The following is an 18,203-nucleotide window of genomic DNA, read 5'->3' on the forward strand; positions in this document are numbered from 1 at the left end:
CAAATTGGATTATAATTCCAATCATTTTCCAAATAGGATTGAAAACCAAAATAGGAGATTATTCCAATCCTTTTACAAATAAGATTAAGCCATTAGCCTTTGGCTGGAATGGGCATAACCCAACATGTACAGGCTACTTCCTTTCCTTTAGATTGTTTGATCAATCTCTTTTGCGCGGTAGAGCCTAGAGGCAAGGTACATGTCCCCCTCTAATCTTTTGTGAGTATTTCTACTTATATGTCACATGGTAAGGGTCTAGCCAACCTCTCCCACCCCACCCCACCCCACCCCTAGGCTCACAATCTATTGGAGATGACTTTTGAAAAAGAAAAAAAAATATGATTTTCTAAGTGAACTATTCAAAGTTGAGTGACCATCTGAGATATTAACTCCAATTGGAGCCCAAAAAAATTGGTAGCCCATAGCTAAATCTTCCAAATCAAACTGAAAAATACTAGGATTTGAATATTGCCATTTGGGCTTTTTACTTAATGTACCGTCGCCAAAATTCTTTTCACCTACAACGGTTGCATGTACAATATATATATACACACATCTATATATACACTGTTATATGATATTTATACATTGTAGCAGTTCATCATCCTCAACGAGTTGAATTTTTTTCAAATCCGGTCTACTCATATCTCCTCGAAGCAGTCCCATATTTTAGATATGAGCTCCTTTCGATGTTTCGAGCCTTTTGGTATATTATTCACTCGAAATGATTTATGTTTGTGGCGCGTCGAATTTTAAAATTTGAGCTTCAATGACGACTTTCATACAGCTCAAATCTTCCTTTGAAGCTCAAATTTTAGATATGAGCTCATCTCAATGTCTCAATTCTTTAATATATTACTCACTCGAAACAATTTATGCTCATGCAAAACGAATTTTAAAATTTGAGTTTCGAATATCTTGGAGCGAATTTCAGACTTGGTGATGGAAGAATTTATGCTAGGTGAGATTCTCCTGTTCTACTGCTTCTCCAGTTCCTGCATCTAGCCTTGGTAGAGCTTCCTCACAAGAAATTATGGCTACTTAAGGTAATAAATGATAGTTGGGCTCTTTTGAGAAGGAGATTATGACTGAATGGTCAATTTGTTTAATTATGACTGTGTTCTGTATATCTAAGATATATTTTCATGGATATAATACATGATATACAAAACATACATGAATAAACAACAATGATATACACAGATATATATATTAGGAGATATACACAAATATACATCACCTCAAGAATCCATGCTCCATCATACCATATCTTTTTTCTTGACAACAAAAAAGTAATTACTCAAATCCTTTTTTCATTTCTTATGCCAAATTTTGAGCCACCATACATACATTACAATAAATTAAACATCAAAGTGCTTGCTCAAAAAAACATTTACCAGTTTCTAATATACCTATGGTTCCATTAATTTTCACCATAGTGTATCTCTTATGATCTGTTGACTAAACAATTACTATTACAAGCGGACAGTAAAAATTTAATTCACACCTATTTCGTGAGATTCCAATCGATATCACTAGACAGTAAGCTCTGATCATCTATTGGCTTTTAAGTTATTTTTATGCATGCATCTCTAGTATTGATTAAAAAAACCCGCTAACCTATTTTCTTTTGATTTTTTTATAGCCGGGAAGTTGGATCATATCCGTTAGCATGTCCATTCTTCTTAACAGTATCAATATCATCGTCATCAACCATAAACCTCTTCCACAACCAATGTTCCTTCCACACTCTCTCCTTCATCTCCTCAATCGGAATGTTCTTCGTCTCGGGCAACAAGAAGAAAACAAACAACGACATCGCGATAATCCACCCCGAAAAGAACAAGAATATCCCGTACTTGAAATGACAAAGCATTGAGAGAAACGCTTGTGCCATAACAAACGTAAAGAGCAAGTTAACACATACGGTAACACTTTGCCCAGCCGAACGTGTTTCCAACGGGAATGTCTCGCTAGGAATTAACCATCCTAGTGGGCCCCACGACCACGCGAAAGCGGACACGTACGTGCAGATCATGATCACTACGAAGATTCCCCAACCGTGGCTGAGATCTTTTGAATGATCGGTAACTTTGATCCCGAGGATTATGGCGATTATTATTTGAGATACTAACATTTGGACCCCGGCTTCTAGGAGGAGGACTCGTCGTCCCAGCTTGTCAACGGAGTAGACGGAGACAATGGTGGAGAGAACGTTGACAGCTCCGGTGATCACGGCTGAGTAAAGAGCTGCGCTGCTTCCGAACCCTAGTGTTGAAAATAAAACGGGTGCGTAGAACATAATTGCGTTGATTCCTGTGAATTGTTGGAATATCTGTTGCAAAAGAAAATGAATCGTTCAATTCCGTAGCATATGTCACATTGCGTATAATATAGTACGTGATAGAAACAATATGTGAAACAACCGTCCAAACAAAGTGTAGGACACATGCATGTTAATACATCAAACCTATTTTCTTTTATTCTGTTAGTGTGACACAAGAAATTAGGCACTAAATTGAATACTTAATAACCAAGCATATCATGTGGAGTTTAATAGTCAAACTAATAAGTTGAAAAATAATTAATTAATAAACTGACCTGTAAGGCAACAGAGATGATCAATTGAGGTCTATTTTTACGTTGGAGTAAATTTCTGAAAGGGTGTTTGACTTCTTTAGCAATACGGCTAGCCTCGACAAGTTCCAAGAATTCAGGTTCAATGTTGTTGGTACCTCGGATTTTTCGAAGTACTTCTTTGCCTTCTTCTAAATGACCTCTTTCAATCAAACTGTTTGGGGTTTCAACAACAAATAATGCACCCAAGGTCAACAAGGTTGCTGGAAATCCTGCTAACCCTAATGATAATCTCCATCCCCATCCTCCACTTATTCTGCATTGATACCAATTTAGAAATATAAGATACGGTTATTAGGTAAAAAAGAACAGATGGGAAAATTGAAATTAGTTAATTAAAGGATCTATTCTAACTATATAATGAAATTTTATTATGTTTTTAACGCTTTTACGTTATCTATTTCAGTTTATTTGTCTTAGTTTAACTGTTCGAATTTTTTATTCAATTAAAATTTTGCATGATATACCAAATTGTTCTTCGAATATTGTAATAGTCTTAAACATGTGACATGAGATTGTGGAACTAATGAGTTAGTAAATACAAATAATGATAATTTTTTTAAAATAGAATAAAAAGAAAAATAAGATAAATAAATTAAAGCATACTAAGTATTACTATACCTCCTACAAATTCATTTTGATGTTCTAATCTTTTAATGGTACACTCTCGTTTGACAGGCGAAAATTTATTAAAAGCTTGCATTATTAGGAGAATTTTTTAGCAAATATACACTTTTTTTTCGTTCAAAATAATTTAGCACCAAGTGTAGTACTCCCCCGTCTCATTTTAAGATTTTGTACAATCCTTAAGAAAATATTAATTAGGAGAGTTATTTGATTAATATACTCCTTATTAATTCTTTAATTTTAATCTATTTATGTGCCTCTTAATTTTTCAGAATAATTAATGTTACGAATAAAATTGGAAAACTATAATTAATTTTCTTTTGATTGTTTAAATTGACAAATATTTTGGAATAATTATTTTTAATATATATAATAATTAATATGAGACGGAGGAAATAGTATTGTATTAGTTGAAAAGAAATAATTCTAGTCAAGTGGATGAAACAAAAACAATATAGACAAGTACACAAAATATCACAAGAGAGTTAATGAAGTGTCAAAACATGAGTGGTCAAAATCAGACCCCAACTTTTTCTACTATGAAAGAATAGTCTTTAAAAATTGAAGAAAATTAAAACAAAATAGATTCAAGTTTTCAAACATGTGGACTACTAGTCATGCATTTTCTGAGACAATAAAATCAAATTCATGACGTTAACTTTTATTTGGTAGAACATGGTGGGTACGTAGTGACCAATATAATAAACTAGGGCCAAAAAACTTGACTATTGGACACTATTTTATAGGTAAACAAGTTATGCGTGTATATATTATAGTCTCCTTGAACAGCAAGATCACACAAGTGAATGTCAAGAATAAAATAAATATCGAATGTGAATAAATTTTATCACTTACTTGGCTGTTCCATAGTTGACGAGGTTGGCGAAAAGAATACCAATAGTTACATTAAGTTGGAACAAAATGTTAAGTCCTCCACGAATTCTTGTAGGTGCTATTTCTGATAAAAATAGTGGAACAGCCTGAAAATTTCATGCACATTAATTTTAATTTTCAGAAATATAGAAGATAGAAGAATTGGAAAGTACAATTTTTTAAATAAAATTAAATAAATAAAATCCGAAAATTACTTATTGAAAGAGCTTTCTCGTATACTCTCCATATTGTAAAAAGGAGATTATTTTTTTCTTCACGAGTGACTTGCAAATCCTTTTTAATAGGACACTCATGTGGAACATGTTAATTAACCTTTTAAGATTTCTATCCAAACTGCAGTTATTGTAGTATCTTCTTTTTTCTTATTTGCTTTTATCTTTTAGATAAATAAAATGGAAAAGATAACAATAGATGTACTAGTATGTATTGTTCGCTTTGGGCTGCAAATTTATATTTCAAGCTACATAATGTGTAGCTCATCTTAAATGACTTATAACTAGGCTAAAGACTATTTAGTCATATTTGACCCGCCCTCAAGCTATCGTGTCAAAAATAGTAAACGTAACGCCTTATACTTCTCAGTCAAAAGGTGAAAGGATAAGGATAAAAATAAATTATGGTAATAGACATCTAATAAAAATTCAAAGAAAAGGTGAGAACTGATGGCCAAAAGAATAAAGTTGGTTGCTTTGCAAAGTGGGAAAGATACAAGGAAGCTGCCTATAGAGGACTTTTCTGGACAATGACAAACCTTTCAGTCTCCACCTAAATTTTATTTAATGTTTTTTTCTTATAAAGTATGATTCTAAAAGAGTCTAACTCACATGTGTAATACAAACAAAGTGGATGACCCAAATTATTTAAAGCAAGAAAACAAAAAAAAAAGTTGGAAAAAGCTTAGTGAGATTTGAACTTGACAATTATATATATTTTTGTGATTTTAATTTGTTTAATATGCTTTTCATGGGGCGAGTAGATTTTTCTCACCTACCCAACCCCGTGACCCCATGTCTCCCATTTTCCACAACATGGTCACCGTGGTCAATGGCCAACCACAACTTCCGATTTTGTCAAAAAATTAGTAAAAATAAGATATTCTTCAGAAGAACGATCATATAAAAGATTCGTGTGTAATTACTAAACAATTTTTATTTCTCACTCAATATTTAATATTTCTTAAAATGTCTGATTAACCCGAATCCATGGTACTTCAAAAAGATATTTACCACTAATCATATAATCTTTAATAATTATATACTACTACTCTAATGCCTATAAGAAAATAGGGATAGTTTTTTTTATACAAAAAAATTCATAATTGTTATTTTTTAGATGTGCACAAAATAAAATTCTCATTTTTAAGAAATTCGCAGTTGTTATTTTTTGAATGTGCACAAAATGAGTTCAAAGTTTCGAACTTAAAACCTGATTTCAACAGAAAATCCTAAATCCAAATCATTGGCCACCTAAGGATAAATAGGGATAGTTATATAAGAGAGGAAGTCTAATCAAACCAATATAAGAGAGAAAAAATATAAAAATACTAGCGTGGTCCTTGCACATGCAATGCAGGATGGATGAATATAATCAAGACTCTTATCTAAATGGTTTTTTCCGTCTAAATTGCGTTGGCCGCTTTCTTTAACTTTATTTTATTTTGTATTTTGAACTATATATTAACTTTTATCACCCATCCCTTATTGAGGGCTAGGTGGATTAAATTCAAGTTATAGCTAGTGTAGAGCTTGTAGACCATACTCCTTTTATAAAAGAAATTAATATTCTTTACATTTCTAAAAATCTCATACTATTAATTAATGACAAAACTTCTCAAAATTCGTACTATTATCTATTTTCTTTGACCGTTATTACTTATTTCACTTTATAAATTTTACTCTATGCTTATCAAAAAGTAAATCCATTTATGAAGGCATTAAACTTTAAGACATATTTCAAAGTTCTTAAAGATAAGTTTTTCGAATTTTCATATTATGTACGTTAATATTATATGCTCCGTGGAACGATATTACACTATATATATAGCAAGTCAAAAAATATCTACACGAACGACTAGTGATTTATTAGAGCGATTAATTACCTGATTAGCAAAACCAACCCCACAACCAAGAAGAATTCTTCCAATAATAAGCATAGCCAAATCTTGAGCAGCAGCATTTAGTACAACTCCGATGATGAAAAAACAGCCGGCGATTAACATCGTTAATCTCCGACCAAGCTTTCTTGTCGTGTAAGAAGCGAAAAACGTCGCCGTTAAACCAGCAAGATATAAAGATGAAGTAAATAATTGCAGCCCTTGATTATCGTATTTGCAGTAATTACTGTCTAGCTCTGGTTCCTTTGTTCTCTTGTAAACCGTTGGGAAGAATTTTTTTAAAAATGGATCCATTGATGTAACACCACCTGTATTTTCCAACAATAAATAAAAACATTATATTAAATTATTAATAGAATTCTTTTTTTATAAAATAATTCATACATTAATAATTTTTCTTCCGCGAAAGTAAAATGATGAAGTAGTCGCTCTTCTCATACTCTATTTATGAAATTACATTAGATAGATGTTATTTTTTGCCATAATTACATAAGTTTATTTTAGAAATATTCTTTTTTTTTTCTCTCATTTTTGTCATTAAATTTTAGGCTTTCCAGTTTCCATAAAGTTGGGAAAATCCCACTTGACCGGAAAAAGTTGAACTTTCCTCTTTCTATTTTTGTACGAAAAAGGTACATTTTAAAAAAAAAAAAAAAATTTAAGCAATATTTTGCAGCTTTAAGAAAGATTCAACCAACCATAACTTTGGTCAGCATATATAATTTAACCCATAAGGGGAAAAAACAGAAAATTTGGCTTTTAAAGATATTCCTCATTCAAATCTCCTGAAATGAAAATTACATTATATATATAAAAGATCGAATTTTATTTATGTAAATATAGTAGATATTGAAATTCTTTAATTTATTTTTATTTACTTTTTAATATTTTGAATTCATTTAATAAAAATTCTGATTTTGAAACAGTATTTTATACTCTAACTAGATTCAGAAACAAAGAAAGGAAAAAATTTTAAGAATCATAGGAAGAAAAATAAAGAAATATTGCTAAAAAGTGTTCAATATTTTTGCAACGTCATGATCATCATCATTAATATAAAGGTTGCAACTAAAAATAGGTTTATTAAAAGTTAAAAAAAATTATTATAATGAAAATATGAAGTAATATAATTTAATTACCAGAAACTCCGACATCATAACCAAACATAAGTCCTCCAGTAGCAGCCATAATACAAGAGATGATAACAATTGGTGTGATTTTAGCCTCGAAATGCGTGCCTCCATCACCGGAGGTCGAAAATCCTCCACCGGCCATTGTGTTACTAAATTTTCCGGCTTCAAATGTAGTAGTTAATAACAAGAAAGAAGATGGTTTTTTATATAAGATAAAAATGTAATGAGAGAGTTGATATTTTTATGTGATGGAAATTATGGGGGAAACATAGGGGGCTATATATAGACAGTAATGGGAAACAAAAAGAGAGGAAGATTTAACAAAGATGGAACCCCACGCCACTAAGTAGCTTTACACGTGGATTATATATAAGTTGACTACAATTATATTATATAGTAGTAAATTTCTTGCTTGACGGCTGTGTACTAGTCAACTCAAACGTTTCTTAGTTTTTAGAAAATAATCTACAATACACTCATACTTTTGTTCGTTTTATATTACTTAATTTATGTCGACATGACACAGAAAGCCTTTAGTTAGATATGAATTTTTTTTTGTAAATTAACATTATAAATATTTTTTTGAAATTCTAAATTTAACTGTGATATTACTTTATGTAATTAATTAATATTAAGAATAGTATGAGGAAAAAAAAGTTTCTTCGTTTGTTAAACTAAATAAGTAAAATAAAATATTTATTTTTAGTATAGAAGTCAAATAAAATGAAAAGGTAAAAATACATATTATTGGTGATTGTTGACGTTTAATTTAGTAAAATGATCGATCGATGAGATTCATAGACAATGTCTAGATTGTTATGTATTTCGTGCAAGTTGAAACTTATTTGCTACCTTATTATAGTTATGATCGTCGTTCATGGAGGTTTGATAAAAAAAAATACATATTTTCCTTTTAATTGATTTTACGCTAGTAAATTTGGATTAGTCGGTTGACTAATAAATTCAGGATAGCATATAATGATTATAAATAAATAAAAACTTTAGAGAACAATATATTCTGTTTGAAGCTTTGTTATATTAGCTAGTGTTTAAGAAAAGTACATACCTTAAGAGTTAAAGAATACTAAAAGGAAAAATACACTTTTCGTAAAACATTGATATGTGAATATAAAATAAAAATAAAAATTATACAGATGGATAATTAGGTTATTCTGCCGGGTAGCACAAACTGTACGTTATTTTATAAAGCTAATGCAGCTTTATAGAGTATCCAATTGTTTGACTTTTTCATCAAATTGCAAACGGTCTAATTATGCCCCCCAAAAAAAGAAAAAAAAGGGGGGCTGTACATATAAACAACCGCATATTTTATAATCCTATTTTTTAAAAATTGTGTTTTATTTTTAAATTATTTATGTGTAAACATAAATATTAGCTTTATTTTTTATTGTTTTATCCAGTCCAATAGTAGAGTATCATTTTGTGGTGTCTAGCTAGTGTGTATTCATTAAACATTTAGAAATTTGAGGACTTGACCAACAATTAATTGCTCTTTTAATTTGTTCCATAAATTGTAGTGCCATTTCAATTATTTGTCTTTCCGTCTTATATCATGCACAAATTAATTCACCCTGATAAAATAAATTTATACATCTGAAAATTATATCTTTAAGTTTCCTTCTTCTTTTTTCACATGCTGACAAAACGTATGATAAGTGTATTTTAGTAAATGAAACTTTACATTCAAAATGTCATAAAGGAGCTTGATGATATATTTACTATACAAAAGTAAGTCTTTACTATACAAAAGTAAGTCTTTCTAGTTTGAAGAGTAATTATTAATGTGCTAAAAATCAGTATAATTCTACGTATGAAGTTTAGCGATGATATATTTGCACAGATCTTAATTACTACATTCTCTATTAATAATCTTGTAGTTTTTCTATTTTGTTAATTTGGATTTGATTTTCGAAGAAATTTAAGAATTACTATGAAAATTGTTGTTGTTTTTAAGGGGGGGGGGGGTGAAACAAACTTTTTTAAAAAAATGCATGTACCATGTTACTAATTAGCGTAATACAATTAACGTAGACTCTGAAAGCTCATTTCGTGATGTCTTAGAATATTAGGAATTATGAGATCCCACATGATATATTTCACGTTACCAGGCTTAATTAATAAATAATAATGTCAAGTCTGAATGTTAATTTCTTATAATATATTAGTAGGAATTATTGGACCTCACATGATCACATGAAAATTTCGTAAATGCAGCAAAAATTTGGCCATACATAACAACAGTGACAAAGTTTTCACCTAATTATGACTAATTAGGTAAACGAAATCCATGTATTTTTTAGAAGATTAACTATAAGAGGATAATTAGACAAATTCAGATTTTCCTCGAAAAGTTGAAGTAGATGTTGTTAAAAATACAAGAAGGAATTACGTAAAGAAATAATAATACCCCTCCTTGGAAAATGGAAGTAACAGTTGTCCTTGTTCAAGAAAGAGAATCTTTAGAGGGTCAAAAAAAAAGAGGCACCTTTTTGTTTTTAATTATTAATATATTTTAATTATAGTTTTTGCATTATTTGGTTAAGCACAATAAACTTTCGTTTAACATCCTTTTATATATTTAGACCATTTCTAGAACTATTTCAACAACAAATATAGTAACAATACAAAATTTAATCTAAGAACATGTTAATGAAATGGTTTAATCACTACTAAAAAATTAGTATTTCTCCATTGATATTTTTCACTTAAAAATGTTTAGTGATATTTTCATATATATTTTGATTGAATTTGTGGGGGAAAAATAATAGTATTTTCTCACCGAAAAATTAGGAAGCTTCTTAATGTTTCAATGAAAATTTATTTCTCATCATGTGTTTTAATTTTCTAGCGATCTAATTCAATGAAAAATAAATGAAAAAATCATATTTTATAATACAAATTTTTCATTGATTCGCAGTGGAATGGCGAAGAGAGGCGGCTCGGCAGGGAAGGAATGGAACAAACCTATGTTTCTAGTAAGGAATACTTAGTAATATTTTAAATTTGTTAAGATTCACTATCAAAGGGATTAAAAATACACATATTAATTAATTGAAGGTTAAATATGCTTAGTTAGAATCACAAGAATAATAATCAGAATCTATCAGTATTTGATGGTTTTTCATAGGGGTGAACAAAACTAAATCGCAAATCGAGTCAAATAGAAAAAAAATCAACTAGTATTTTAGGTTGACTTGGTTTTGTATTGGAAAAAAAACCGACTATACTTGAATTGATTTGATTTTGACTAAAAAAAATCAACCTGAGATCAAACTACCCCGACATTATATATATAAATTTTTAAAATTATCTATACATAAAAATATTTTCTTATACTTTTTTCATAGTTTTTATCTTTTAACATATTATTTCAAGTTTGAGATTTAGAATTTTGAATGGTCCAATAGTCTATAGATATTAGTAACTCTAATAAAGCTCAAATCAATGCTAACAAAAAAAACCAATTCAACCATAAGAATGACAATAATATTGAATATTTATTTTTAGTTTTATATTGGTTTAGACAATTAAAATGCATAACCTAATTTTAGCTTTTCTTTAATGTTTAGTCATGTAATTAATATTCATTAGATTTATTTTAGCATGATTTAGTACTTTTAAATTATGATCATTTTCATTATAACTTATTAATTTGCAATATTTATTTTATTCGATTTCATTATTATTATTTGTTGAAAATTTTAGTGTCATTATTCATCTTATATTTTGTGTTATTTTCTTAAGAAACACCTTAGATAGTTGTATCTTAGTAGGACTAAAGAAATGTTTGTATCACGATTAATTATATGTTTGTATGAATATTTTATTTTAAAAACCCAAAAAAATTGAGAAATCCGAAAAAACTCGAGGTTGAAAAGTTCAAGTTTTATTAATTTGATTTGGTTTATAGATTTAAAAAATCAACACAAATAATTTGATTTGATATTTAAAAAATTCAAACCAACCCAATTCACGTACACGCCTACTCTTTTGCGAATAAAATGTGTTGCTCAACCCCTTTTTGTAGAAAATTCTCTGTTCACGTTTGAGTTATTCTTTTGTTTTTTTTATCCTTATACAAACTTTGTGAATTTAATAAATTTTCAAATGTACAACCATGTAAATGTTCTGATTTCATGTTAAAGAAAGGTACATATTGATACTTCTACCTACTACTTATTTTAGGAAAAATTATAAAACTAGTCAAATTTTCAACTTATTTATTTAAAAGAGCTATAATTTTAAAAAATTATTAAAAGCAACTATATTATACTTAGATAGCAAATTAATATTCACAATCTTTTCCTTATAGCCATTCTGGAAGCTTTCTCTAAAAATTCTCAACTCCAAAATTTCAAGCACCAGTTTGGCATGGACCATGCAACTCATAATCCTAATGGTAAAATTTGGATCTTTTGGAACAAGGATATGAACTGTAAGATCTTAGAGAATGATGAGCATCTAATTACATGTGAGATTAATCATGTCATGGTTCCCACAATGTTCATTATTATCTTTGGGTATGTAAAATGTAAAGATCAACTCAGAAGACCTCTTTAGAATAGTCTTCTACAACAGTCTACTACTTCTTCCCCGTGGTGTACTTTAGGAGATTTCAATGTCATCACTGACCCTGAAGAAAAGCTTGGAGGGGTTAGCTATGATATAAGAAAGAGCTTGGACTTTATCAGCATTATTGAAGTATGTGGTCTACAAGACCTTAATTTCTGTGGCCAAAAATATACTTGGTCTAATCAGAGAGGTATTTTCTTCAGAATTTGAAAGAGCTTAGACAGAGGAATAATCAATGATAAATGGTTGGAAGATATGCCTCAGACCTCTATAACACATCTACCTTCTGTGGGCTTAGACCATTATCCATTACTCTTAGAAATGGAGGAGCATCAGCACAACCCCACCAAGTATTTTAAGTTCCTTAACTGTTGAACAGAACAATCATCCTTTATGGATATTGTTACCAACTGCTGGAACAGGTTTATTGATGGCACTCCAATGTGGATTTTTCATCAAAAAATGAAGAGGTTAGCAGCTACTCTTACAGTTGGTCCAGAATGCAGTTTGGGGATATATATGCCAAAGTCAAAGAATATGAAGACAAATCCAGACAAGCTGAAGAGGAGTTGATTACTTTGGCTTCTGATGAGAATAGGACCAAGTTACATGCCATCAATGCAGAGTATATTAAATACTTGAAAATGGAGAAATCTATGCTCAAGCAGAAAACTCAACTGCATTGATTTAAAGAGGGCGATATGAACTCCAAGTACTTCCATTCTCAGATCAGAGAAAGAAGAAAAACGCTTTACATCCATCAGATTCAGAATGGGGCAGGTACTTGGTTCCAAGGTGAAGAAGATATAGGCAGGATTGCATGTGAACACTTTCAATAAACTTTCACTGGAGAACAAAAATATATTCAGGAACATGCACTTCAATATATACCTAGAATGGTCAATGAAAATCACAATAGAGAACTTCAAGTTATGCCTACTATGGAGGAGCTGAGGAATGTTGTTTTTTCAATGAATCCTAACTCTGTTAGTGGCCCTGATAGGATGAATGACAAGTTTTTCCAAGCATGCTGGGACATTTTAAAAGAGTACCTCCTTAAAGTGGTCTTGTCCTTCTTTTCTGGACAAACCGTGCCCAAATACTATACTCATACTTGTTTGGTTCTACTCCCAAAAGTAAACCATCCTACAAAATTTCAGAGTTTAGACCTATTAGCCTTAGCAACTTCACCAACAAGATCATCTCCAAACTACTCTATCTCAGACTAGCACCTATTTTTTTCTCAATTTATGCACACGATTTTAGTCAAATTAAGAAAAAAAGTAAATAAAAATTGATCAACGTTCTTTTTCCAATTCCCGCTTCTCTCTCTACATTATTTCACTTCTCGCTTATCTCTCTTCGTTCTTCACTATTATTTTTTTCAAAATTTCCAAAATTTCTCCCCAAAAGAATCCCACTAATTCAGGTAACCAAATTTTCATCATACATCATGGTAGATTTTCATTCGATTTGTAATTTTTGTGATTTTTCTATAGTTATTCGTTTATATTATAGTTTTTTTTTTTCAAAATTTCCAAAATTGCGTGTGTAAATTTAATGTAATTTGTATTTATAAGTTAAACTGAATTTGTATTCATACCGTATTTGTATTCTTAACAATTGACATTTCACAGTTGGTTTTTCTTCTCGGCTAATAATTTTATTTTATTTTATTTTTTACAAAAAATTGTATTTCTTTGTTGATTTGTATTCATTTCAGATTGATTTGGATTTGTTTTTTGTATCATTTACAAATATTTATTCATTCAAAGAGCAGTTGTATTTTTTTAAAAATGTATTTTGTATTTCTTTTTTATTGGTTTGTATTTATTCCATTTGGTATGATAGTGAATTTGTTTTATGTATCCTGTCCACCGAAAATACAAGTGTGATTTGTTAATGTATCTTACCTATTAACGTATTCTATATGTTAATGTATTCTAAGTGTGAGTGTAGTGTGATTTGCATCCTATCTGTTAATGGGATATAAATCACAATTAGTATACAAATCACACTTAGAATACATATAGTGTGATTTGTATTTTGTATTTTCTTAAGAATATACATATTCATTACTATTAGTATTATTATTTTATTTTTTTTATTTTAAAATAATAAATAAAATGAAAATAATAAATAAAATAAATAAAAAATTACTATTATCATTATCATTATATCTATAGTTTTTAGGATTATTGTATCATTTAACAAACATGATTCCTTCCAATATATAAGCTTATTATAGTTGTATTCATATTAGGATGTATTCAATCCAAATGTATGCCAATTATATTTGGAGTTTTCTTTAAGGATTTTTTTTCATATGTATTCACGTGTTCCTCAGAGAAACATTACCATATTTGAAAGATTCTCTCCCATGATTTTTTCCAATTTGTTATTTATTAGTTATATTTTATTAAGTTAAAAAAAATACATAATTAGGCGAATAACAACTCAAAATATTGTTATTTTTAATAAATATTGAAAGTGTAGCTAAGAATTTCTATTAAATGTTAAAATGTTGTTGTTTTGAAAATTTTCCCCTTATTTTATAAAAAAAAACTAAAAATCTGTTAAATTTGTGAGTATTTGTCAGTGGAGGAACTAATTAATATTCAAATAGGGTATAATTTGTTAATGTAATAAGGTGGTTGGGACACCCTTACTCAAGATCCTTAAAATAAGGAAACTATAAAACAAAACAAAAAAATACAGATATTTTTCTAGCCAATTTTACTTTCTTGCCCATTACGGAAAATTTCTCACTGCTACCTCTGATAGCTATGAGTTCTGGCCATGTCTCAATTTCAATACGATTGATCATTTTCTCGAATCAACTACTAATAAATCATCTTGATAAGCTATTGTCTCACAAACTAATTAATCACAGCTTCTTCGAGAATGGATTACTCCTTTTACTCCATTTGTATAACGGCTGGCTTTTTAGTGACAAAATCCTGATAAGGATATTTACTGATTTTTTATTTTACTTTCTATATTTCCCTCCTCACGTGTATTTTGAGTGGGCAGCCAACCAAGAATATTTTTAAAAACTATGTTCACGATTTTACTTAATATTTTTCTTTTACTCATCACTCTCTATAATAATAATTACGTCTTAATCTTCAATCTAAATTCCGAACTCTAGCTACTTGATATTCTTTTTAATTTTGGGGGGGAATTTCTTTTTGATTAAAAAGGATTCTACAAAACAAAGTCAAATACTATGTTTTAATTGAACAGTTTAGTCAATTACTTCGACTTGTACGTGCCTACTTATCTGTACATTTAACTTCAAATTCTGCTAAAATTGACTACTAGCTAATGTTGTAGCCGGTGTTTGATTTTATTTTATTTATATGTGCTTGAAAAGTATTGAAGGAGTAAACTATTTATCACGTAAAGATTTTTCATTTTTAAGACTCAAATTCACAAGTACTTAAAAAAGACTTGCCAGAGTCTCTGCAGGGTTCATTCGGCTCTCAACAAGATTTTTTTCATATTCAGAGTTCGATTTCAAGATTTCTGATTAAAGATGAAGCAGTCTTACAAATACACCATGTTATACACGTTTCATATCATATTGTACGTGTAACTTTAAATTCTTATTGAAATTATATACGTAATGCCAAAAAAAAAATCATTTGCAGGCTTTAATTTAAAAAGACAAACATTAATATCATATCAAGATTTTTTTAATCAGTAATTTGATTGAATATGGTTTAATTTGAATATTTAATGATATTGGAGTGACTTCATTACTACGAATATATAAATTTAATTTTTCCAATGAAAAAAGGGAATGAAAATGATATAGAAATAAGAAACAAAGTCATATATAACTAGTTGTTCTTGTGAGTCTATATATTTGTGTGGAACGCCAAAATTGACCACGGCATATATATTGATAAAATCTTTTTGAAGACCCAAAATAGCAGTAGATTAATATTAGTAAATGTTGGAAAATAAATGGACTTGGATAACAAGGAATATGCCAGTAAGAGGTGCAAAAGTTGTTAATTTATACACTTTTAGCTTTTGGGACATATTCACACGATAAAACAATATCCAAAAAATAAATAAATATATATATATATATATATATATATATATATATATATATATATATATATATATAACATAGTTTTATTAAAAGTACTTGCCTCCACAGAAATACTTGTGATGCTGACATGTATTTATTTATGACCACCTTTTCTGAAATTTATTATAACCAATTGATGCATGTTCATTAATTGTTGTTGAAATTTTATTTTATTTGTTGATTTATTGAAAAAATAACTTTTCTAATTTTATAAAATAAAAGTAAGATTGTGTATACATTTTTTAAAAAAAATTATTTGTGAGATCACACTAAATACGGTTCGTGATTGTTTGTTTTTTGATTTTTTTTGGTCATACATGAAAATTAGTATCTGCATACTGATCTGAGGAGAAAATAAAATATGGATTAGTTACCATTTATTAATCATAGTTAATTCATATTTTCTTTTTATAGTGAAGTAATTTTGAAAACACTTTTCGATAATAATGATATTTTTATCAGAGCGTGATATGAAGTGGCGGAGTCAAGATTTTGATTAAGGGGATTCAAAATCTGAAGAAGTAGACACATGAACTAGTCTAAGGGTGTTCGACATCTACTATCTATAGATAAAAATTATTTTAATCATATATAAATAATATAATTTTCTGCTGAAAGAAATTCGAATGAACCCTCGAACCACAAGATGGCTCCGCCACTGATAATATGTACGTCGATTACTACATAAGTTATATGTAGTTATAGACAAGAAAAAAAAACAATTTTCTTATGTAGAAATGAAATTTTGTAATGTTTAATTTTAACTCCTTAACGTATAGAAGTCTATGGATTTCTTCTACAAAAGCCTTATTACAAGATAATAAATGCATGATTAAATAGTTACGTAAAGTTGTTGCCATGTAACCAGGATGTCACGGGTTCAAGTCTTGAAAACAGCCTCTGACAGAAATGCAAGGTAAGCCTGCGTACAATAGACCCTTGTGGTCGGATCCTTCCCCGGACCCTACGCATAGTGGGAGCTTTAGTGCACCGGGCTCCCCTTACAAATACATTGCTTCAAAAAATTATAACGTGTGATTGTGTGAACACAATACACAAATAGCCTCATGAAATTGATTTTCAATAAAGAGAATACATGAGAGGTCCTCAACGAGCTGAATTTTTTTCAAATCTGGTCAACTCATATCTCCTCTAAAAGCAGTTCCATATTTTAGATATGAGCTCCTCTCAATGTTTAGAGTCATTTTGTACAATATTCACTTGAAATGATTTATGTTTGTGGCAAGTCGAATTTTAAAATTTGAGCTTCAATGACGATTTCATACATCAGCCTCAAATCTTCCTTTGAAGCTCAGATTTTAGATATGAACTCATCTCAATGTCGCAATTCTTTTAATAATATTATTCACTCGAAACAATTTATGCTCATGCAAAACGAATTTTAAAATTTGAGTTTCGAATATCTTCAAGGAATTTCAGACTTGGTGATGGAAGAATTTATGCTAGGTGAGATTCTCCTGTTCTACTGCTTCTCCAGTTCCTGCATCTAACCTTGGTAGAGCTTCCTCACAAGAAATTATGGTTACTTGAGGTAATAAATGATAGTTGGGCTCTTTTGAGAAGGAAATTATGACTGAATGGTCAATTTGTTTAACTATGACTGTGTTCTGTGTATCTAAGAAATATTTTCATGGATATAATACATGATATACAAAACATACATGAATAAACAACAATGATATACACAGATATATATATATATTAGGAGATATACACAAATAATCTTGTGGTTTTAATTTTTATTTTTTTTAATAATTTGTCAGAAGTGAAAAGAAGACTGTTGACAAAAGAAAAAAACTGTAAGAAGACCTATAGGTCCTCCCCCACCCAAACGTAATTTTTGTAAATGATGATGGTTTAGAAGTAATTTTATTTTTTTGGGCTTTTCGTGTTGATATTCACATTAAAGTTCGACTAAATTCGAATTTGTGTTGAAAAATTCTATATTTGGGGCAAAGCGCTCCCTAACAAAGGCAAATTCGTATTCGGGGACTTAAACTTAAGACCTCTAGTTATGGATGAAGAAATACTTACCACTCCACCACAATCTTTGTCGGTTAGAAGTAAAAGTTTGATATTG

The 18,203-nt window shown here is 29.5% G+C and overlaps 1 protein-coding gene across 1 annotated transcript; it reads right to left on the bottom strand.

Moving 5' to 3' along the window:
• Positions 1-1,293: 1,293 nt before the first annotated feature.
• LOC129882993 (sugar transport protein 13) lies at positions 1,294-7,661 on the bottom strand. The gene is made up of 5 exons (XM_055957523.1): positions 7,411-7,661; positions 6,257-6,579; positions 4,120-4,244; positions 2,602-2,893; positions 1,294-2,335 (listed from the first exon to the last, which is right to left on the bottom strand). Exons 1-5 carry the CDS (start codon positions 7,544-7,546, stop codon positions 1,640-1,642), a joined length of 1,572 nt encoding a protein of 523 aa, XP_055813498.1. The 5' UTR covers positions 7,547-7,661; the 3' UTR covers positions 1,294-1,639.
• Positions 7,662-18,203: the final 10,542 nt, after the last annotated feature.

Source organism: Solanum dulcamara, chromosome 3 (genome assembly GCF_947179165.1).
Source record: "Solanum dulcamara chromosome 3, daSolDulc1.2, whole genome shotgun sequence".
In the NCBI taxonomy this organism is placed as follows: domain Eukaryota; kingdom Viridiplantae; phylum Streptophyta; class Magnoliopsida; order Solanales; family Solanaceae; genus Solanum; species Solanum dulcamara.

Bases quoted from the DNA above. Each gene is read 5' to 3' on its own strand.
- LOC129882993 (XM_055957523.1), bottom strand. From the start codon at position 7,546: ATGGCCGGTGGAGGATTTTCGACCTCCGGTGATGGAGGCACGCATTTC. The intron at 4,245-6,256 runs GTAATTAATCGC...TGAAATTTTCAG, and splicing joins GGGTTGGTTTTGCTAATCAG to GCTGTTCCACTATTTTTATC. The intron at 2,336-2,601 runs GTCAGTTTATTA...CTTTTGCAACAG, and splicing joins TCATCTCTGTTGCCTTACAG to ATATTCCAACAATTCACAGG.